This window comes from Schistocerca americana, chromosome 3, assembly GCF_021461395.2.
Source record: "Schistocerca americana isolate TAMUIC-IGC-003095 chromosome 3, iqSchAmer2.1, whole genome shotgun sequence".
Taxonomy (NCBI): Eukaryota; Metazoa; Arthropoda; class Insecta; order Orthoptera; family Acrididae; genus Schistocerca; species Schistocerca americana.
The window spans coordinates 453,515,575-453,540,231 of NC_060121.1; the positions used below are offsets into that span (position 1 = coordinate 453,515,575).

Here is a 24,657-nt window from a genome sequence, read left to right on the forward strand (position 1 = left end):
GGTTTGGTGGGTGGCAGAATACCACTGTATGAGGGGTGGGGGCACAGCAGGTAGGACATTCCTCATTCCATGCACAGTGAGAGGTAAACCCCCCCCCCCAACCAGTTGCTCGCAGTCTGGTCTCGACAGCCAGAGACAGTGGTCATTTGTTTGTGAGCTGCATTTGCATGAAGTTTACATATTTAGCAGTCTTTTTGTTGTGCATGTCTGTAACTCAAAATCTTCATTATATTGTGAGTAGCAATCTATCACTTTCATAATATAGTCACTGTGAGCATTACTGATACAATCACCATCAATGAGGTAGTACATAGTAGAAGCTTCCGTGTGTGAAAGCGTTACTCTCACAACATGAAGGGAAATGAAATGAAGATATAAAACTTTTATTCATAAAAAGAATAGATTAAAAAACTTCAAAAGATAATAACGTACAAGTGCATCCTAAAACAATATTCTAACACTGGAGTAAGAGTAATCAGAAATATCCATTGTGTTGATACATGGGTTACTGGTGATGGTTCAAGAATAAGAATTTTAATCCTGGGCAGTAAGCATATTACTTAATGAAATATGCAGTTAATAACATGGTCTCAATGAGTAAGAAACATAGAATTGTTAATATTTATTCACCTGCGTTTCTGGTTCAAGTTGCAGGAGATAGTGGGCATATGTGCTTAACGTGTGTTTGCTTGGGTGAAAGTGTGCATATTCTCTTTTGGCCAAAAGCTAAATGTGTACTGTAAGTGCCTCTCTGCAACTCAATGTGTCATCTTTATGGTGGGTAGCAATCTACCTTTCACCTAATAACGTAGATACTCCAACCTAGAGTTTCCATTGTTTGATTCTGTTGTAAATACATAAATAAATAAAAGTTTCTAAATTTTACAGATTCAAATTTCAATAGGCTCCCAACAGAAATGGATAATGTGTGTTACATACCATGGGTCTTGAGAGCTGAGATGAAAAGATTCCTTGCAGTTTTTCGTACTTTGTGCATGAGCTTGTCACAGCTATTTAGAGCCTTTTGCTATGTTTTGGACTGGTGTCTATCAAATGTGACAAAACTTTTGATGTTCATATCATATTCTCGATCAGTGCATAATTTAATGCACAATGGGATCACTATCACTTTCATATAATACTATAGTGCCTAGTATCAAACATGCATGTACAGTCTACATTACAAACTTACAGAACTTGAGTGAATTCAGAAGGTAACAGACCAATGGTTGTCAGAGTTAAATCAGTGTTAGTTTATGTAATTCAAAATACATGTTAAAAATCAATGTTAACTATGTATGAAACAGAAAATAAATGTCTATTTTCAGTTAACAGAGAAAGAAAACTGAAGTGGGCTGCCACACATGTTAACAAAAAAAAAGGGGACCAATCTCTGGATTCATGAATTTTCAAAATGGCCCTCCAGCATGAAAAATGGGAAGATGGGGAAAAAGAGAAAGTTAAATGAAGAGACAGGTGCTGGACAGATGTAAAATTTATTCTAAGCAGTGCATTAAGGAGAAAAAAGTGGAAATAACAGACACTAATGGTTTACAACAATTAAATTTTCTATTGTCTACACATCCTCAACTGTTCTGACTTTGCTCATGGAAGATCAATTGTTGTTTCAAACAATTATTTCTCCACATTGTTATGTATCGCTCACGAACTGTGTCGTAAAAGCCAGAAAACTATTCACTGCATGAAAATGTGACAAACAATTGATGAAAACAGTTCTTAATAGTACAGTAAATGTCAAATGACATTGGGCTTCCCGATTGTTTTGAACAACATCATGTAAAAACCAATTATGTCAAAGAAGAGAAACAAATGAAAAAGATTAACAGTATTTTTGCATGCCAACACATACCATGAAATCCATCACATTCACCAGAAATCTGTCTGCTGACATTGCGTATGTTCTCAATATGTGTTGACTTGTGCAAAGGGGTGCCTTTCAAATGCCGGAATTTTGATACACGGCCTGAAAAAGGAAACATACAGAGCACAAACTAGTAACATAATTCACATAATACATTTCATAAACATTTGCAGGGTTACTGTAGCTTTTCAGAATACACAAATAAACTATTTTCTTCAGTTTTACCAGTGAAATACATTAAAATTGCCAAAGGACTGTACTGGAAGCCATAAAAGACATATAAACAGTAATATTAGCCATAAAAGACGTATAAAAAGTAATATCAGTTGTTCACTTCAATACCATACACTGAGAACTTGCAGGAGATGTAGGATGGTAATACAGAGTGCCATATTGGTATGCAAGGTTTAACAAAACAGCATCTAGAGTGATCACATTACTAAAGGACCAAACTGTGATGACACATTAATGTATGATTTCTTGACCTTGAACTGTCTTTACACTGCTAAGTTTAATCAGAAATGATCAACTCTTTAATAATGACCTGAATTACAGATATGATCTGCCATTAAGACAAAAAATGTTATGTATATACAAGGACTGACACATTAAAAAAATGAAAGTTATGTTACAAATTCATGTCCTTACAAAATTAATCAATTAGTGATGATACACTGAAGGTGGCTCTGTAAATTAATTGCCCATAAATGAATCACTAATTAGGCATACTCTAAAGTAAAGTTGAAATGAGTTTGTAAGGTCGCGATCAATATTAAGTCTGAAAGTCTGACATGCAAGGGGAATTAATGACTGCAGAATTACATACCTGCACAATAACAGTCTACATAACATCTAATGCAGACTTCAACTTCATTAATCCTAGGCAATTCAACTCTAAGATTATCAAGACTGTATTGGGAAATTTCAACAGCAGAAGCACAAGCTAAGGCTATGAAACTACAGACAAGAATGGTGAAGAGCTGAAAAGCTGGCTGGAAAACGAAAGCATGAAACTCAAACACTATCCAAAGCTGAGCAATCTTTTCCATGTGGAGTGCTGTAACTGGATGAACATTTTTATTAGTTCACATGCAGCTTAACATGTGGTAAAAAAAGCTGAGGAACCAACACCAAAAATACAGCACAATTCTAATAACACGGGCAACAGTTACAATTATCAACCTAGAAGAAGTTGACTGCAAACAATAATTTAACTTCAGATATTTGTGCTGGGAAAGTTTCTCAAAAGAAATGGGCAATGAAGTTGCAAAATGTTAAGTGACTCCAAAATTGTATAGGCTTTCACATTTGTAGAGGAAAAAATCTCTCTAAAGAACATACCTTGTGTGCGCAGACACAATATATATCCACCCTCAATCAAGACAGACTACTTAAGACTTTCAAGGTAAATATGAAAGAGACCCACTTTCTGAAGACACCATTCAAACAGGTGAAGAACTGAGGAAATATACAGCAGATTGCAGAAGGGAAATATTGATCAAATCTTTTAGCTGATACAGATATGATTCAAAACAGTATAAGGGCATGGAAAATAATTGAAAAATTTAGCAATGATCCTAAAAAAACCACCAGAGCAATTCGCCTTAGTAATGCCACATGAAATGGCTCACCAACTATTTCAGATCGCTGAACAAAATTTGATAGTCAAAAGGAGCAGCATATTTATGTGTGTCCTGTGCAGAATGAGCTGGGGAATTATTGGGGAGACAATTATTGAGGATAAAAACACCTGTCAGACGACTTCCCATACTTCCATAACTTTGTCTTCAGATTCAAGTATGAGTAGTATTCTCCTGTTATAGCTTGTCTTTTACATGAATAATGTTTTAGCACCAAGCCATGGCAGTTCCAAAAAGGCACACAGCGTCACCTCACTAAGTAACAACACAGACACAAATGCAGAAATATGTGATTTAGGTATTTTCATATTAATTAACTTCAAAGGGACAGCAGAGTTGCACTGAATATACAAATATTGTCAAAAGCTGTGGAGCATGCAGTGTAGTGCAGCAGTTAACATTGCTGCCTGGCGTACTGCAGGTTGCCACTTAAAATCTGACCTTCTGCTATTATTTGTTATTTAGTACTTGTAATTTCGTTATCAGGATCACACCGTTATCAGAAGAAAGAAAACTGGTGTTCTACAGATAGGAGTGTGGAATGTTAGATCCCTTAATCAGGCAGGTTGGTTAGAAAATTTAAAAACAGAAATGTATATGTTAATGTTAGATATAGTGGGAATTAGTGAAGTTCGGATGGCAAGAGGAACAAGACTTCTGGTCAGGTGAATACAGAGTTATAAATACAAAATCAAATGGGGGTAATGCAGGAATAGGTCTAACAATGAATAAAAAATTGGAGCATTGATAAGCTACTGCGAACAGCATAGTGAATGCATTATTGTAGCAAGATAGATGTGAAGCTCACACCTACCATAGTAGTACAAGTTTATATGTCAACTAGCTCCGCAGATGGTGAAGAGACTGAAGGTATGCGAGATGTGCTGAAAGAAATTATTCAGATGGTTAAGGAAGACAAAAGTTAATAGTCACTTATAGTAGGGAAACAAAGAGAGGGGAAAGTAATAGGTGAATATGGAATGGGGGTAGGGAATGAAAGAGGAAGCCGCCTGTAGAATTTTGCACAGAGCATAACGTAATCACACCTAACACTTGGTTTCAGAATCATGAAAAAAGGTTGTATACATGGAAGAGGCAGGGAGACACTGGAAGGTTTCACACAGATTATATCATGGTAAGACAGAGATTTAGGAACCACATTTTAAATTGTAAGACATTTCCACAGGCAGATGTGGACTCTGACCACAATCTATTGGTTAGGAACTATAGATTAAAACTGAAGAAACTGCAAAAACGTGGGAATTTAAGGAGATAGAACCTGGATAAACTGAAAGAACTAGAGGTTGCAGAGGGTTTCAGAGAGAGCATTGTGGAATGATTGACAGGAACAGGGGAATGAAATACAGTTGAAAAAGAATGGGTAGCTTTGAGAGATGAAATAATGATGGCAGCAGAAGATCAAGTAGGTAAAAAGATGAGGACTAGTAGAAATCCTTGGGTAACAGAAGAGATATTGAATGTAATTGATGGAAGGAAAAATATAAAAAAAGCAGTAAATGAAGCAGGTGCAAACAATACAAACGTCTCAAAAATGAGATCGCCAGAAAGTGCAAAGTGGCTAAGCAAGGATGGCTAGAGGACAAGTGTAAGGATATAGAGGCATATATCACTAGGGGTAAGATAGATACTGCCTATAGGAAAATTAAAGATACCTTTGGAAAAAAGAGAACCGCTTGTATAAATATCAAGAGTTCAGATGGAAAACCAGTTCTAAGCAAAGAAGGAAAAGCAGAAAGGTGGAAGGAGTATATAGAGAGCCTACACAAGGGCAATGTACTTGAGGGCAATATTACGGAAATGGAAGAGGATGTAGATGACGATGAAATGGGAGATATGATACTGCGTGAAGAATTTGACTGAGCACTAAAACACCTAAGTAAAAAAAAAAAAAAAGGTCCCCAGGAATAGACACAATCCATTAGAACTACTGATAGCCTTAGGAGAGCCAGCCACAACAAAATTCTACTATCTGGTGAGCAAGATGTATGAGATAGGTGAAATACCCTCAGACATCAAGAAGAATATAATAATTCCAATCCCAAAGAAAGTAGATACTGACAGGTGAGAAAATTACCGAACTACCAGTTTAATAAGTCATGGCTGCAGAATACTAACATGAATTCTTTACAGACAAACAGGAACCAGGTAGTAGCTGACCTCGTGGAAGATCAGTTTGTATTCTGTAGAAATGTTGGAAAACACAAGGCAATATTGACCCTACAACTTATTTGTATTTGTATTTGTATTTATTTATTTATCCTGTGGATCACATATTGTACAAAGTACACATGATATAGGACAAGTCATTTTTCTTAACAAATATATAGTTTGGAGGGAAAAAAAATAGGCAATGGACTACCATTTAAAAAATGTACACAAAATTGTTCATTGATGAATATAGTAACTTCACATACAGAGAATACAAACAATTTACATGGGGAACTAAGAAACATGTAGGCAATGTAGTGCTACTTTAAATTTACACAAATAATCACTGAGATTACAGAATAGTGAAAATGTCAACTGGAAACACAACAGAAGGACAATGTCATTTAAAAACTACATTAAACATGAAATTATCTTGGAAGACATATTAAGGAAAGGCAAACCCGTGTTTCTAGGATTTGTAGACTTAGAGAAAGTTTTTGATAATGCTGACTGGAATATTCCCTTTCAAATTCTGCAGGTGGCAGGGGTAAAATACAGGGAGCAAAACGCTATTTACAATTAGTACAGAAACCAGACTGCAGTTATAAAAGTCAAGGGGCATGGAAGGGAAGCAGTGGTTGGGAAGGAAGTGAGACAGTGTTGTAGCCTCTCCCCAATGTATTCAATCTGTATATTGAGCAAGCAGTAAAGGAAACAAAAGAGAAATTTGGAGCAGGAATTAAAATCCATGGAGAAGAAATAAAAACTTTGAGGTTTGCCGATGACATTCTGATTCTGTTAGAGACAACAAAGAACCTGGAAGAGCAGATGAACAGAATGGATAATGTATTGAAAGGAGGATGTAAGATGAACATCAACAAAAGCAAAATGAGAATAATGGAATGTAGTCAAATTAAATCAGGTGATGCTGAGAGAATCAGATTAGGAAATGAGACACTTAAAGTAACAGATGAGTTTTGTCATTTGAGGAGCAAAATAACTGATGATGGTTGAAGTAGAGAGGATATAAAATGTAGACTAGCAAAAGCGTTTCTGAAGGAGAGAAGTTTGTTAACATCGAGTATAGATTTAAGGAAGTCTTTTCTAAAAGTATTTGTATGGAGTGTAGCCATGTATGGATGTGAAATATGGATGATAAACAGTTTAGACAAGAAGAGAATAGAAGCTTTCGAAATGTGGTGCTACAGAAGAATGCTGAAGGATAGATAGGTAGATCATGTAACCAACAAAGAGGTACTGAATAGAATTGAGGAGAAGAGGAATTTGTGGCACAACTTGGCTAGAAGGGATCGGTTGGTAGGATACGTTCTGAGGCACCAAGAGATCACCAGTTTAGTATTGGAGGGAAGTGTGGAGGGTAAAAATCATAGAGCGAGACCAAGAGATGAATACACTAAGCAGATTCAGAAGGATGTAGTCTGCAGTAGTTACTCAGAGATGAAGAAGCTTGCACAGGATAGAGCATCATGGAGAGCTGCATCAAACCAGTCTCCAGACTGAAGACCACAATCGCACACAATACCTGGTAAGGTATTGAGAGATCATATGTTTGTATATTCTGGAATATTCCATGTCTGCATAAATACCAGCATTCTGGAATACTTGAAGTTTATATAAATAGTTGCACTCTCATTCCAGGGGGTCACTTCTTTTCTGAGTGTGTGGTGGCATCAGTAATAAACATGCTTCCATTGCCAAGTGCTTCATTTTATTGATGACCCTTGCCTTCAGATTTGGATTTGATTGTAGTTTCAGCATGACATTATAACCAACAGAATACAATGGTGTTCTCGTGTGTGGGTGTGGGTGTATGTGTGTGTGGGGGTGGTTTGTAGCTTAAGGGTGCTCAACAGTGATGTTATCAGTAACCCTACACATATTAAAGGAAATGTGTGTGTGGTTTGTAGCTTAAGGGTGCTCAACAGCGAGGTTATCAGTAACCTTACATGTAATAAAGGAAATGAATGTGTATAAAATGGCTAAAATTGTCATCACACAGTGCAGAGGAAACCTATAAAATGACAATCGTTCACTCACCCCCACCTCACTCAAGTTGACCCACCCAACCTATCTCACACCCCATATGACAACAGAGAAAGGGTGAAAGGTGCTATATCTGGGATTAAAACACAAGAAAATGACAGCGGAGCTAAAAGGACGATACAGGGAAATGAGAATGGCTGTCCACTTCTAAAAAACATGGACAAGCCAATCAGTATGTTAACACATTAAGAACATTTGCCTAAAATTTTAGGAAAAAAGTTTGACAAATCACAAAACCTTAAAACTCTCACCACATTCATTTGAATGTGACTTAAAATAGAGAGCAGATCTGTCAGCAAATCTGCCACTGTCAGCTGGTGTAAAAATGAAATACCATGTAATAAAACGTGAGGCACAGTGATCTTTAGGCCACAAACATCTCACACTGGAGGTTTTCCTTGTTAGAGCAAGAAGCCATGTGTCATAGGGCTGTGGCCTACGCGAAGATGGGTAAGGAGTATCTCATCTCATCTGCATGGCTGGAAGGAAGTACATCACGGTCATGTTGCGTGCTAGACAGAGCTTATGGTCTGTCACTTCCAGCTGTTCATCTTCCCATCGACTCTTGGCTCTGTACCCCACAGCAAGACGATAAATCTGCACGGCACGGCACACTGAACTGAGGATCACATCACGCCTCCTTGGCTGCTACATCAGGTCTTCTGTTCTCTGCAATACCCTGTGCCCTGGCACCCAGTAGAAAGACACCTCCTTCCCTGCCTTCGTAAGTGGAGAAGGGCGTCCTGGATATCCTACACTACTTTAGTGGCTGAATACAAGCATTGCAGAGACTGAAGGGCACTGAGAGAGTCAGAACAGATGAGGAATTTAGTAAGTATGGCACATCTCATCTGCTCCAGCACCCTGAAGATCATGGATAATTTATGACTGAATACAGTGAATATGGAGGTAACCGAATATCAAGGGCACGATTCAGGATAACAACAGAGCACCAATGGGCACTCCATCTGTGAATACAGCTACACAGTATTTGTGTTCATTTAAAATGTCAGAAAACATTGTATTAAAAGCAGAAGTGTGAGTGCAATCTCTCCTATACTCCACTAAATCTAAAATACTCTGGGCCTCTGCAGTAACGATGGTGGCAGCAGTTAAAACCCTCGATATGAGCCTGTACATGCCCCACACCCAGGGACTCCAACACAAACTTTGTGCAGATCCCAAATGTTCTCATTGCCCATGGATAATTGGTGACGTGGTGTTCAATAGCTGGATGAGCAATGGTATGGTATGCTGGTGAATTGGGAATAGTGAGGAATGCAAACACCTGATACACCAAAAGAAGCTGCCACCAGGTGGTAAGTGGTGGTTCATCACTATCAGAACAGAGACTGTGTATAGGGCTGGTCTTGCAAGTGCCCATGGCCAGCCTGATGCCCTCATGGAGTACAGAGTCAATTATCATCAGGTAAGAAGGCCTCGCTGACCCAAACACTGTGCACCCATAGTCCAGCCACGATCACACAAAAGCCATTTAAAACTGAACCAGACATTGCCTGTCCACTACCCAGGACATGCGGTTAACACACTTCAATACGTTCAGTGCCTTCTGGGCCCTTGCCTTTAAGTCCTTGAGATGTGGTAACCATGAAGTTTTGAGTCAAAACTAAGGCCCAGAAATCTCACTGAGTCTTTAAAAGGAAGAGTGGTGTCCCACATATGCACATAAGGGGAATTAAAAATATGAAAAGAACAATTAAAATGAAAGCACACACACACATCTTTCTGCACGAAATGTAAAACTAGTCTTTGTGGCCCAATCCTCCAACTTCTTCACTTGAGGCTGCAACTGACGACTCCCTGTTATGGTATTGCAGGAAGAGAAGAAGACCACAAAATCACCCACACATAAGGAGCATCGGACATAACTCTGTACTGTGGACACGAAAGTGTTAATGGCTATGTCAAAGAGAGTAACACTTAAAACTTTGCACTGTATGAAACTATCTGACAGCATGTCACTGCTCTGTACCTAAAAAAGGCATCTGGAAAGGAACGACTGAGTGAAGATGGGGAGATGGTCATGAAAGCCACATTGGCTTGTAGTTGACTGAGAATACTGTGTTGTATGCCTTACTGATGTCAAAAAACACTCCTAAGCAATGCTTGTTATGAAGGAAAGCCTGCTGGATATCCACCACTGGCATGGTCAAGTTGTTAACAGTTGAGCAACATCTTTTGCATCCCTACTGAGAGTGGCTTAGGAGCTGCCTGGTCTCTATTAACCAAGCCAGATGATGGCTGACCATGACGGATCTTTCCACACAGCTCATTAAGGTGATGCTCCAACAGCTACTGGGATACGTTACACTCTTTCCATGTTTGAGGAGAGGGATCAAAATTTATTCCCGTCATGAGTCAGGGAATTGATCTGTCAGCCAAATCAAATTAAAACATTATAAGAGGATTTCCTTGGACACCGTCTGCAAGTGCTGCTGCATGCTGTACCAAATTTGGTCATGACCAGGTGCCATATCATGAGTGTCAGACAGTGCCGGAATCACGCTCCCACATGGAGAATGGGCAGTGGTAAGACTCAGAATTTTTGAATCTGAAATCCAAAAGCATGTCTCTACAGTCACACAGCAGCAGCGGAATACTGGATCCTGGCTAGTGTTGGCAATAGTCATTGCAAAATGGTCTACCATTATCTGAGCAATGTCTCTGGGTGTTGTTTGGAGACACCCCTGTCTCAACAATGCTGCTACAGGTAATTGACCGCCTTTACCCAAAATCCTTATGAAGGCTTCCCATACTGTTACAGAACAACTGGAATGATTGCTGGACTCCAGGAACACTTGCCATGACCTTCTCTTGCTCTCCCCGATGACGCACCAAGCCACGGCCCTCTCTAACTGAAAGGCTGCGAGGTTTCCTGCTGTTGGGCGACACTTAAAACACCACATAGCCACACAGTTGATCCGGATTACTGAATGGCACTCAGCAGTCTGCCAAGGGATGGGTTGTGTCCTAAGATGATAGAGGACTTTGGGGGGGAGAAGAAAGCAGCATGGTAGACCACTCATGTAATGAGTTCCAACCACTTTTGGATATGGCCAGGGCATTCAGACACAGCCAGCTGGCTGAACAACGTCCCCCCGCTCTGCTGATCATCCAAGGTGGCCAAGTCCTTTCAGGGAGAGCTCTGATCGGCAGGTGAATGTGGAATGGGAAGTGGCCCCTGGAATGAAGGTCGTCAGTGACTTCCCACTGAACAGAGGATCAGAGTCTGCAAGCGCTAGAGAGCAGAAAGAGAGGTTGATGGCTGAGAATAACCCATTAGCAGCACAGAAATGAGTGGGCATGAGACATCATGAGTGTCTCCAAAATCGGACCTCGAGGACAAGTCCAATAGCAGGAGAAATGGTCAGAGGAGTTTTTCTGTAAGATCTGTTAGAGCCTAAGAGTCAATTGCATTTGAGGAGGTAAATTAGCCACCAGACAGTGGTCCTAAGACAGGCATGAACTTCCAACTGTGACTACTTGCAGGTCAGTAACCATGGAGAGCGCAAAGGAGTTGTGTGTGTGTGTGTGTGTGTGTGTGTGTGTGTGTGTGTGTGTGTGTGTGTGTGTGTGTGTGTGTGTGACTGTCAGCCCATCCTTACGATGAAGAGAAAGCCCCATAGCTCAGGGACATCAGACACTTTAAAAGGCATAGGGGCATTCCTCTGCCTTGAGTTCCAGTTCCTCTACATTTGTTATGAACCCATTAATGTTCCACTGTAGTGTGGGTGCCATCTATCATGAGTTTGTTTTGTTTTGTTTTATGGCACAAGAATGACTAGGGTCATACGCACCCATGTCAGAACCGTAGAACACAAAAACAAGAGTTAAAAATGACTACACGTTAAGCCCATTCCATGGAAGGAAATACAACTAAAAACAGCGACTTTGAGAATGGTCCATAAAATACACCATAGAGAAACGGAGGTCCTGAACTCAAAGATTAAATGTCCTTGACCATATTGCTATGATGGATAAATAATAAAATTCAGTCGACAGCCCGCGTGTCGTTCGCTAAAACAGTCGATAATTAGGACGGCAAACATAAATGAGAACATACATGCTTGATAAAAGGGCATTCTGTAGGGAAATGGTGAATTGTCAAAGGTGATGGCAATGAGCACAAAGTAGTGGGGGAGCACCACTTAAAAAACAGCGATGGGTGAAAAGACTGTGCCTACGGTGAGAGTAGGTAAGGCAAGATGGTAAGAGAGGCTTATTTCCCAGGAGCTTGTTCCCATGAAAGATGGACAAGTGGTGATGCCCAAGTGACACCACCTGCTGACAGACAGCAAACCAGAGATCATCAGAGGGAATGGAAGAAGTAACAGGCTGAGGTATGAGGAGTGCAACCTTGACAGTAGCGTCAGTGGCCTCGTTTCCTATCAGACCGACATGACCAGGAACCCACATAATCATCACAGTGGCTCCATCAAGACTGAGCAAGTGACAGCTTTCCTGGACCCATTGCATTAAGGGGTGGATGGTGTACAGCACACAGGGGCTCTGAAGGGCACAGTGAGAGTTTGAGCAGATGACGCAATTGAAAAGCATGTGTTGCCAGATGTACTGCATGGTCTGATAGAGCGAAGAGCTCTGCTGTAAATACTGAACAGTGTTCCGGAAGCCAATACTGAAAATTATTGGTGCCAATGACAAAGGCACACCTGACACCACAGTCAGTCTGAGAGCCATCAGTGTACTCTAAGATACTATTGTGAAGTCCCAAGCAAAGGTCGTGAAACTTATGGTGACAGAGCGAAGCTGGAGTAGGGTCCTTAGGACACAAATTAAGGACAAGGTGAACGCGGAATGTCGCATAAAGCCAAGGTGACGAAGGGTTCACACCCACCAGGAAAGTGGCAGGTAGTGTGAAGTTAAGCTGCCAGAGCAAGAGCCGAAAGCAAACTTCAGGAGGTAACAGAAGAGGAACACAGCCCATGCTGGTGGTCAAAGGAGTCATCAAAGAAGGAGGCATAGGATGGGTGGCCAGGCATGGCAGACAAACGGCATGTGTTTCTGCTGACAAGGGAACCTCCCAATCGCACCCCCCTCAGATTTAGTTATAAGTTGGCACAGTGGATAGGCCTTGAAAAACTGAACATAGATCAATCGAGAAAACAGGAAGAAGTTGTGTGGAACTATGAAAAAATAAACAACTTATAACCAAATCTGAGGGGGGTGCGATGGGGAGGTTCCCTTGTGAGGAGGAAGTCACAGTGGTATGACAGTGGTAGTTCGGCAGCTTCTGTAGACAGACTCTCAACTGGGTTAGTGTAAAAGGTGCCAGTAGCCAACGGATGCCACAATGGTGGATAGTATTGAGATGGTGTAAGAAGCATAAATGTACAGATGCATAAATGAAACACCCATAGTCCAGTTTCAAATGGACAAAGGACTGGTGCAAACTGAGGACGGTGGTCCGATCCATTCCCAAGGAACTGCCGCTGAGGACATGTAGGTCATTGAGGGACAGCATATAGCAAGCAGCCACATAAAACACATGGGAGGATGAAGAAAGTTTCCTATCACACATGAGCCCCAGGAATTTTGTAGTTTCAATGAACGGAAGAGCAACAAGCTCAAGATCTAAAGTCAGTGGAAGAAACCAACTGCACCACCTTAAATTCATACAAACAGTTTTGTCAGTGGAAAAGCGAAAGCCACTGTTTACGCCCTATGAGTAAAGATGATCGAGACATCACTGAAGATGCCACTCAAGGAGAAAAGTCCATCGAGAACTGCTATAAATCGCAAAATCGTCAACAAAAAGCGAGCTGGAGATGCCCGGTGAGAGACAGGCCATAATAAGGTTAATGGTTATAGCAAAGAGGACGACGCTCAAGACACAACCCCGAGGCTCCTATTTTCCTGGATAAAGGTGTCCGACAAAGCAGAACCCACAAGTTCCTTGAAAAAACTGTCTTTCAAAAATTCTTGAAGGAATCAGGGCATGCAGCCATGGAAGCCCTGTGTGTAGAAAGTACAGAAGCTATCAGTTCTCCAACAGGGGTCATAGTAGGCTTCTCCAAATCGAAAAACATGGCCAGAGTCTGGTATTTCCGCAGAAAACCAATCATGACATGGGTTGACAAAGTGACAAGATGGTCAACTGCAGAACAGCACACTCAAAATCCACACTTTACAGTGGTTAGTAAACTGTGAGACTTGAGCCACTCTACCAGCCAGGCATGAATCAGACATTCCATCTCCTTGTAGATACAGCTGAGCTTAGGTATGAGTATGAGAGTGGCTTTACGCCAGCATCAGGAAAACATGCCCTTTGCCCAGATGCGACTGTACCTATGAAGGAGAAAAAGCTTGCCAGCAAGAGAAAGGTTCTGCAGCATCTGAATGTGAACATCGTCTGGCCCTAGTGTGGAAGATCACAATGAAATGAGAACATGATTTGCTCCCTCGTATTAAAGGCAGCATTTTAGCACCCATGATTATGAGAAAAGAAGGGTATTGCCCTAGCCGCCTCCACTCATTTCCGATGGAGGAAGGGAGGGTGATAGTGGGTGGAGCTCAAAATCTCCACAAAATAGTGACCCAAGGTGTTGGAGGTAGCAATAGGGTCCACTACAACATTATCTGCTCCTCTCAGGCTGGAAATTGGGGAATGGACCTTGGTCTCAGAGAGCCTTTAGAGGTTCACCCACACGACGAGTGAGGCAGTGTAACTGTTAAAAAAAACTAGTAAAGGAAACCTTTCAAACTTTTTGGCCATCCCAAAGAACGCAACGACACGGTGCACACAACTGTTTATAACTAATGCAGTTTGCCATTCTAGGATGATGGTTAAAAGTGCAGATAGCACGTCTCCGAACACAAATTGTGTTGCGGCATGCCTCAGTCCATCAAGAGACTGGGACATGGTGCGGTAAAGAGGAAGTGTGAGGAATGGAATGTTCTACGACAGTAATGATAACCTTTGTATGATATTCGACCTGGTCATCACAACTGGGGAAGTGTTGTTCGCTGAAGGTCACCAGGGAGAAGAAAAGCCTCCAGTCGGCCTTCAAAATCTGCCGTTTGGGTGTGCACGATAGGTGGGGTAGGAGTCAGCAAATAGATAGCACACGCGAAATGGTCGCTCGAGTATATGCCAGAGAGAATGGACCACTCGAGATGATGGACAAGCTCGGCAGTGCAGAATGAGAGGTCCAATTTGGATTAGGTGTGCGTGGAGTCAGAGGAATGTGGGTGCTCCTGTATTAAGGCAGATAAGGTTAAGTTGATTGAGGTCAGCCAAGATGGTACGCCTCAGACAGGTTCTGGGAGAACCCCAAAGAGGAAGTCTGCCCTGGTTACACCGAACGATGGAGGGATTAAAGGGTACAAAGGGAAAAGGTCAAATGAGGAAGAAACTGTGGACTGCAAAAGTTTGAACCCAGGTGGTCAGGGAGATGGGTTGATTATGAACATCATCCTGGATGAACAGCATGACTCCCCTACAAGATGGAATGCTATCCTTGAGTCAATGCAGACTAGGAAGAAATGTGAGAGTTCAAAGTGGTCATGAAGACACAATTTTGTTTCCTGGAGACAGAGAACAAGTGGACGCTGTGCTTCCAAGAGCAGCCATAAGTCCTCTTTATAAGATCGAAAATCCCTAACATTCCATCAGAGGAGAGTCATGATGAGGAAAAAAAGGGGGGGGGGGGAGAAATGAAGGGGTATCATCTTGTTGGTTGCCAAGTGACAGCCTTCGGAGACTTACTACTACAGAGTGCAGAGATTGGAGGATCCTGCTCCATGAGATCTACAGAGCTGTCAGCATTCTCCTTCTGTCTGTCTGCAAAGTCCAGGGCAGAAAACCAGTTGGCAGTTCGCACTAGCGACATGGAGATCAGCTAGCCAAGGGTATTTTGTGGCAACACAATTGAAGAGGATCTCCAAGTCGGCAAAGGAGAAGACCATTTGATTTTGTTTGATTTCTGGGAGCCTTTCTGTTTGGCAGAGGAAAACTCGGATGTTTGTTGGCTGGAGCGAAGTAATAAGTCTTCACAAGAGTATTCCTTCTGTCCTTTCCATATTGCCAGTTGTGTAGCACGTGACTTCACCCCGTGAGGTGAAGTTTGGTGGCTTGTTGCATACTGGACGAAAAGATGAGGGTGCTGCCATGACACTGGGTAATTTTACAACAATGGCACTGAATTTGAGGTAATGTGTCTGCATGGCCATGTCCTTTATGGAGATGTAGCAAGAACAGTACTGTATGTGACTGATAGTAGAACGAAGGGCTTCCAACTAGCCAACAACTTGCAAGCGACTGAGTAGGGCACTTTTTTCCTCCACCCTATCTCCTGAACAGCCTACTCATCGAGATACATGGGACAATCTCAGGAGGAGGCAGCATAGTCACCATTGTCCCCCCCCCCTCCTAGAGGGGGTGTACCCACCTTAGGTGACTGTTCCTACCTCAGGTCACACCTCCCGAAACACTTAACAGAGTGACCAATCGGCAATTCAGGAAGGTAGCAGCTCAAGCAATCACCCCTCCCTGGGCCTGGCCTGTACCAAGGTACATGCAAAACCTACCTGTTGACCCAGGGCTGGAAATTATGCATCACTCAGTCACCTGTTACATGTGAGACACATCGGCCAACCTTCAGCAGTGTACAGGGAGGAAGAAGAAAAAGAGGAACCTCAAACATCGAAGAGGAGGAAGGATAGGAGAAGGGGAACAAAGAACGAAAAAAGGAATTAAAAACAGTGGAGAGACTTTCCTGGTATCAGCTGCTGAAAACGCAGAACACATGTTCAAAAACACCCCAGACATGTTCCCCAAGGGAGGGAAAAAGAATAGCGACAGGATAGGCATGCAGCACGGAAGATCAAAGTTGCTGCAAAGGCTGGGGTTCTGTTGTAGACAAGCACAAACCTGCCAAAGAGCAGTGAGCCCCTTAGGGGAGGAGGGGGGATCTATCACAATTGTATCACTTTCACCCTGACTTTCTACCAGGGAGTGGAGTCCACAGTGGGTGAAGGCTCAGTCTTGGGGTGAGATTATTGCCCCAGTCTGAAATACAGGACCATCAGTTCTGATGAAGATTTGAGAGAGACGTCAGAGAGGATGATAACAATATTAACAGCCTGTTTACTTCCTGTCACTGTCAGTGGTTGATTCTGGCTCCTCGACTTTGATCTTTCCACCAGGAGAGGCTTTAGAGCCACAATCATGGCAGTGTAGTGGCAGCACTGGATAGTAGGCCAGACGGAATCTTTGGTAGCATGGGGCACTCCACAATGTTGGCCTTGTCTGATGTTCTGGGAGGAGGAGTGGACTTTGAAGTAACTGCAGCAGCACAAGTGCATTGACAAATACAGGTACTAGTGCTGACATTAGCAACCTTCATTTGTGTAGTAGCATCGATTTTCTGAACCAGCTGTTTGACAACCGAAGCAAATGAGCTAGTAAACATAGGCGCTACATGATTTTCTAGACATTCCTGCCTCACCATAAGGAGTGTGTTTTGTTGTTTTGATCTCTTGCATCTTCCTTTCTCCAAGGAAGACATTGCAGTCACTCCTCCAGACAGGGTGATTCCCAGAGCAACTGACACACTTCAGAGGTGATGACCATCCGACTTCTTCATGGGGAGCATTACCACATATGCCATGAATGTCTTCTCCCTTACACCCAACAGTGGTGTGCCCAAACCACTGGTATTTAAAACAGCACACTGGGTTGGGGACATAGGACCAAATATTTAAGATAAAAAACCTGCCTTGATACACTCTGGGAGTTTCATGTTATTTAAAGTGAGGATGAATGAGTCAGATTTTATCAGATCACCTACCATCTTTTCATAATATTCTGTGTGTCTACAATGCCTTCTGGAGTCCATTAAACTTCCAGGTTGTCTTTGGGGATGTCCACCATCTTCCTTCATGTCACATCAACTTTGATGTAGTTCAGTGTAATGTGGAGCTCAGTTTCTGTGGCGTATTTCCCAAGCCTTTTGAGTTTCTACAGGTTTTTCACTTGTTGGGAACTTGATGTTTCAACCAAAAGTGTCCCATATCAAAACTGCCCAACAGATTTTTAATGTAGCTGCAGTACCCTCTAAAGCCTTTTGAATGTACAAAGGTGAGACTTTTTCAAAGCTTCCCTCTTTCCCTTCAACTAATAAAAACACATTATGATTAGCAATTTGCATTCTGTTCCTGCAGGTGCTAGAATTCTGAAATGTTCCTGAGCTTGGAGGACAGGTTACATGAGCACCCTTGTTTGATTGGGTGCTGGTACCTACTAGCAGCCCATCCATTCTATTGGGAGGAGGAGGAGGAGGACGAGGAAGAGAGAATTTTTATGGTTCCATCATGGTCCCACAAGCAGCTATGGAAATAAAAGTTCACCTAGTCAGAGCCCTGCATGACCAGGTAACCCTTATACAACTGTGTGCAGCAGGTTCCTCAGACGTTGCCTGCTAATGACTGTTCCACCTAAACAGCCATGCATCTCATTGGTACACAGCACACCTTGAGATTGATGCCTTTTTTATAGATGTTTCTTGCCATCCTTGTGACCTTGGCAGTCAAGTCAAGATTCCAATTCCTTGTGACACAGAAATATGGAAGCCTTTTTTGCTATCTCTGAATCTATAAACTTTGTTTGGTGTATTACTGTATTTTAACTGTTTGTGTTTCATATTTTCTGAGGCAGAGATTGGAAACCACGCCAGAATTTGTCTAACGTAATATGGGAAACTGTGTGGAAACCACACTCAGGCTGACAAATGCACAAGATAAATGGTTGTTAATAGTCCCTTAAACATTAACATCTCTAAATCCATCACATCCTTCAGTCTCAAAAACTCCCAAGCCTCAATTTCTGTTACTCTCTATCATCTACCTGCCTCTTTCAACTTTCCTTCCCCTCTGGAAAACACAGGAAAAGATAGGATGGACAACACAAGAGAGACAAAGCAGAGATAAAGTACAAGACAGTATAAAAGGATGAACAGCATGTGGTTTAGGATGGAAGGAAGCCACTGTTACACACACACACACACACACACACACACACACACACACCACCACCACCACCACCACCACCACCACCAGCATTTCTGACCAACATGGTTGTGTGTGAGTTTTGCAACACCCAGTAGCACCAGTTACAGCCACTTTGATGTAGAGCAAACATACTCCAAACTACCCACAAGCCAGATCACAGTTAAATATACTCCAAGCAATAATCAACTCACCCCTCATCACATAATGCTTTTGTCCAAATTTTGTCTCATCTCTGTTATTCCCCATGCGCAACAATAGTTAATGTGTGAACAAATATTCTTGTGTAACAAACTTTCCTATGATTCGCAGCACTTTTGTGGCATTTTCATTTCTCAAACTTGCACCATGTTATTCATTCTTCCCTTTAAAATCATCCAATGATTACTTTTATTCATTTTCCACATCTATTTCAAGCCCCCTCTCCCCTGCGCCACCAATCACAAATGGACTCTGCTTCATTTATCTAAGTTCAGAAAAGTAGGCCTACCCTTGGGTAAAATACAGTCTCACAACATATTCCTCAAATATTATGTAACTACGGAATCCCATGTCTAACCACAAGTATTTCTATCTCTGGATCCCAACTGTCTTTTTACAATGATCAAATCTTTAGAATCTGCCAGTTGCTACAACTCGCAAATCTGTTACTACATAAACAAATCTCCACTCTCCACTTCACAGGCATCCCAGAACCACCTCTGCTCCTTCAACAAGATACTATTATCATTCAGTAACAACTACCTACACCATATGTCCTAAATTGAAACCCTTGCCTTCCAACATCAACAAGAGCACTTCAGATACCTACTCCAAAAATTATCAAATTTGCTGACATTTCATAGATGGCCGCCAAGTAAGTGACACCAGAAACCATTTCCAGAAAGTTAAGTGATTTAGACAGGAATATAATTTAGTTTAATGCTGACAACAAATTAAATACGTGCATTAGTGTATCGTTTAGTCTTGCCATTAAAGGTTTGACTTTTCTTTGCGTATTTTTTCAGAAAACACGAAAAGATCGTAGCTTCGCGAAGTCGCGCTTAGGCTTAAATTTTGTAAACGTGTTTGTTTCTTGTTTCAAGGTAATTTAACTAGTTTCTTGGTAACAAATAAGTAAACTACCGTAAATAGCGTATAACTTCGTTGTTTTAATACAGATCTCTGAAAAACAGCGGAATTTTAAATCAGAAACTTGCTTATATACATTTGTGAATAGGCTTAATTCTTGTAACGTCTTTTTTGATTTTTGGTAATTTAATTGATTTATTCTAGCTAAAGTATTATTTTTGCCATGAGTGATAAGTGCCTGACTTGCCGTAGAATTGTTAGTTCCGGGGTTTGGTGTGATGGATGCAGTAGTTTTTTTCACTGGGGGGGACTGCAGTGGCGTGGGTGTTGGGAAAGTGGATCAGGCTCATCAGTGGTTATGTAGGATTTGCAGCAGAGATAGGAAGATAGTGGAACAGGAGGGGAAAATTGCTGCCCTTCAGGTTGAGCTAGATCAGGCTAGGGAAGATCTGGACAGGTTAAGGAGGGAGAAGGGCAAATAGAGGTGGGAAGTGGCAACAGGTAGCAGAAGGAACAGGCCTAGAACTAAGTCTGACAGTTTTGTGGTGAATGTCAAAAATAAGTTTGACCTGTTGCTTCAGTTAGAAACTGATGAGCCTCAAGCAGAGGTAGGTGTAGACAGGACACAAAAAACTTTCAATAGGAAATTGAAAAAGAATGTAGGAAAGTCATCGAAAAGGAAGAAAGTTTTGTTGTTAGGCAGTTCTCATGCCAGAGGTGTAGGCCAACTTCTGCAGGAGGAATTAGGACCAGAATACAAGGTCACAAATTTTTTCAAACCAAGTGCTAGTCTGGATCAGGTGACAGAGGATTTAGGTTCACTCTGTAAAGGATTTACCAGGGAAGACACCGTGGTTATTGTGGGAGGGCCAGGGAACAGCATCGACAGAGATCCTGGGTACAGTATAGAGTGTGACCTGGTAAAGATTGCGTCGGCATCGAGACACACCAATATTGAATTTGTATCTGTCCTGAGACGCCATGACCGGCCTCATTTGAACTCTTCTGTCGGGAGAGTTAATTTGGAGTTGGAACAGCTGCTTGGGTCGGGTGCGGGGGCTCATATTGGTGTGGTTCCTGTTGATTATCTCAGTAGGTGGGACTATACCAGGCACGGCCTACATCTCAACAGGAAAGGGAAGGGGAAACTGGCTGGGGTAATAGCAGGAAATTTAAGGGGGGGGAGGCACTGCCATGAATGGTAAAATACCAGTGGTTACAGGTGTTGGAGCAGCACCTTTTTTAGGATAGGTAAGACAGAAAGATGTCAAGTTCTACGAGAGGTCAGGATTGAAACAAATCTTCAGTTTAGGAAAGAAATTAAACAGCACAATTCTAGCACATTGGATCACCAATCACAGCTATCAATTATAAATTTTCACCAATCACCAGAAATTTTATCTCCACCATGTTGTATCTCAGTCCTAGGTAATTGCATTGATGAATTAAAGTCACCCAACCCAATTGACATAATCTGCCTCTCTGAACACCATGTGACCACTGGTATAGGAACTAGGCCTAAGCACAATGAGAAACTCAGACAGGAGAGTACTGCAAATGTTAGAATAAGGAAAGGTTCTCATAAAAGTATAATTAAAAACAATGTAAGTATATTTCATCAAAATATTGGGAGTTTAAAGAATAAAGTAGATGAGATTCTGGCTTGTTTAGAAGATTTAGAAGCTGAGAATGAAATAGATATACTATGCCTGTCTGAGCATCACATTGTTACTGATATGGATAAGGTAAATGTAAGTGGTTATAAGCTCTCTGCACATGTAATGAGAGAAAATATGGAGAAAGGAGGAGTTGCCATATATGTCAAAAATTATCATTGTGCAAAAAGTATAGAAACAAAAAAGTTTTGTGTAGAGAAACATATAGAAGCATGTGGCTGTGAGCTTAAATTAAATAAAGGCACATTTATAATTGTAACTGTATATAGGTCCCCATCAGGAAATTTTCATCTATTTCTGAAAAATTTGGACTCCTTGTTGTGCTATCTGTCAGACAGGGGGAAGCAAATTATTATTTGTGGGGACTTCAATGTAGATTCTCTGAAAGAGGGTAATAGGAAAAATGACCTTGAAGTATTACTCAGTTCTTTCAATTTGACACCCGTTATTGATTTTCCTACTCGGGTGGTAAAGGATAGCAGCTCACTGATAGATAACTTCTTTATAGACCAAGATAAGTTTAACCCGATAAATGCTCAGCCTGTTGAGAATGGTCTTTCTGATCATGGTGCACAGCTAGTTACAATATATGACATAGCTCCATTCAGCAATACTAAACAGTCCTCCAAAGTAGTACGTTCAGTCAACGATTTAACAATTGCAAATTTCAGCAGTTAGACTGGGATGAGGTGTACCGTGAACCTGATGCCAATTTACAATATAATTTATTTCATGACACTTTTGTAAATGCATTTGAAAACTGCTTCCCCAAGAAAATAGTTAAATATACTCGTAAGAAACCTTGTAACAAACCATGGCTTACTAAGGGTATAAAAATATCTTGTAACCAGAAAAGGGAAATGTATCTGACAGCAAGAAAGAGTAGTGACCCAGAAACTATCAAAAATTATAAAAACTACTGTGTTATATTAAGAAAAGTTATTAAAAAATCCAGGAGTATGTGTATCATGTCTGAAATCAGCAACTCTGATAATAAAATTAAAACAATTTGGAATATTATTAAAAGAGAAACAGGTCAACCAAGAGCAGAGGAAGACAGTATTACCATCAAATTGAATGAAAACTTTACGAACAAAAAGTCAGAAGTTGAAAATATTTTTAATAATCATTTTCTAAATGTTGTGGATATAGTAGGATCCAGGTGTTCATTAGAAGATGCTAGGCTGTTAATGGAAGAGGCCATATCTATGCAATTTGATACAATTGAAATCTCACCCGCTTCTCCCTCTAAAATTAGGAAAATAATAAACTTGCTTAAAAGCAAAAACTCACATGGAATTGATGGCATTTCCAGCAAAATACTAAAAGCTTGTTCTCAACAGATAAGTAAGATTCTCAGCCACCTGTGTCATAGCTCTCTGGAACAGGGCATTTTCCCTGATAGACTGAAATATGCTATTGTTATACCTTTGCATAAAAAGGGGGATAGATCTGATGTCAACAATTACCGTCCAATCTCCCTTCTAACAGCTTTATCCAAAATTTTTGAGAAAGTAATGTATTCAAGAGTAGCTTCACATATCTGTAAAAATGAAGTACTAACAAAATGTCAGTTTGGTTTCCAGAAAGGTTTTCCAACAGAAAATGCCATATATGCTTTCACCAGTCAAATTTTGAATGATCTGAATAACCGAACACCACCCATTGGGATTTTTTGTGATCTCTCAAAGGCTTTTGATTGTGTAAATCATGAAATTCTGCTAGACAAGCTCAAGTATTGTGGCATGAGTGGGACAGTGCACAAATGGTTTAATTCGTACCTAACTGGAAGAGTGCAGAAAGTTGAAATAAGTAGTTCTCATAACATGCAAAGATCAGCACATTCCTCAAACTGGGGAACTATCAAGAATGGGGTTCCACAAGGGTCAGTCTTGGGTCCTTTGTTGTTCTTATTATATACTAATGACTTGCCATTCTATATTCATGAAGAGGCAAAGTTAGTTCTCTTCGCTGATGATACAAGTATAGTAATCACACCTGAGAAACAAGAATTAACTGATGAAATTGTCAATACTGTCTTTCAGAAAATTACTAAGTGGTTCCTTGTAAACGGACTCTCACTGAATTTTGATAAGACACAGTACATACAGTTCCGTACAGTGAATGGTATGACGCCATTAATAAATATAGACCTTAATCAGAAGCATATAGCTAAGGTAGAATATTCCAAATTTTTAGGTATGTCCACTGATGAGAGATTAAATTGGAAGAAACACATTGATGATCTGCTGAAACGTTTGAGTTCAGCTACTTATGCAATAAGGGTCATTGCAAATTTTGGTGATAAACATCTTAGTAAATTAGCTTACTACGCCTATTTTCACTCATTGCTTTCATATGGCATCATATTTTGGGGTAATTTATCACTGAGGAATAAATTATTTATTGCACAAAAGCATGTAATCAGAATAATAGCTGGAGTCCACCCAAGATCATCCTGCAGACATTTATTTAAGGATCTAGGGATATTCACAGTAGCTTCTCAGTATATATACTCTCTTATGAAATTTGTTATTAACAACCAAACCCAATTCAAAAGTAATAGCAGTGTGCATAACTACTATACTAGGAGAAAGGACGATCTTCACTATTCAAGATTAAATCTAACTTTGGCACAGAAAGGGGTGAATTACACTGGCACTAAAGCCTTTGGTCACTTACCAAATAGTATCAAAAGTCTGACAGATAACCAACAAGTATTTAAGAAGAACTTAAAAGAATTTCTGAATGACAACTCCTTCTACTCCATAGAGGAATTTTTAGATATAAATTAAGAAAAAAAAGAAAAAAACAAAAATATTAAAAAAATAACAAAAAAAAAAAAATAAAGAAAACAAAAAACACAAAAAAATAAAGTTGTTATATTAACTTAAGTATGTTGTTAAATTAACCTAATTATGTCATGTATTGGAAAATTCGACTCGTTCCACATCATTACGAAATATCGTATTCATGATCCATGGAACCAGTATTAATCTAATCTAATCTAATCTAATCACTCTCACCTTGAAACAACACTATCCAATAACACCTATCTTAACCACTAGAGAACGCCCTTCTTAATCCCTCAATAGTATCCAGAATCTGG

The 24,657-nt window shown here is 40.7% G+C and overlaps 1 protein-coding gene across 2 annotated transcripts in view; it reads right to left on the minus strand.

The window, feature by feature from the left end:
* The window catches only part of LOC124607137 (coronin-7), a 238,059-nt gene that overhangs the window by 121,283 nt on the left and 92,119 nt on the right, over positions 1–24,657 (minus strand). For both annotated transcript variants that reach the window (XM_047139346.1, XM_047139345.1), the window contains one exon: positions 1,871–1,984. In XM_047139346.1, coding sequence (XP_046995302.1) covers positions 1,871–1,984 — 114 coding nt within the window. The remainder of the gene's footprint in view (positions 1–1,870; positions 1,985–24,657) is intronic.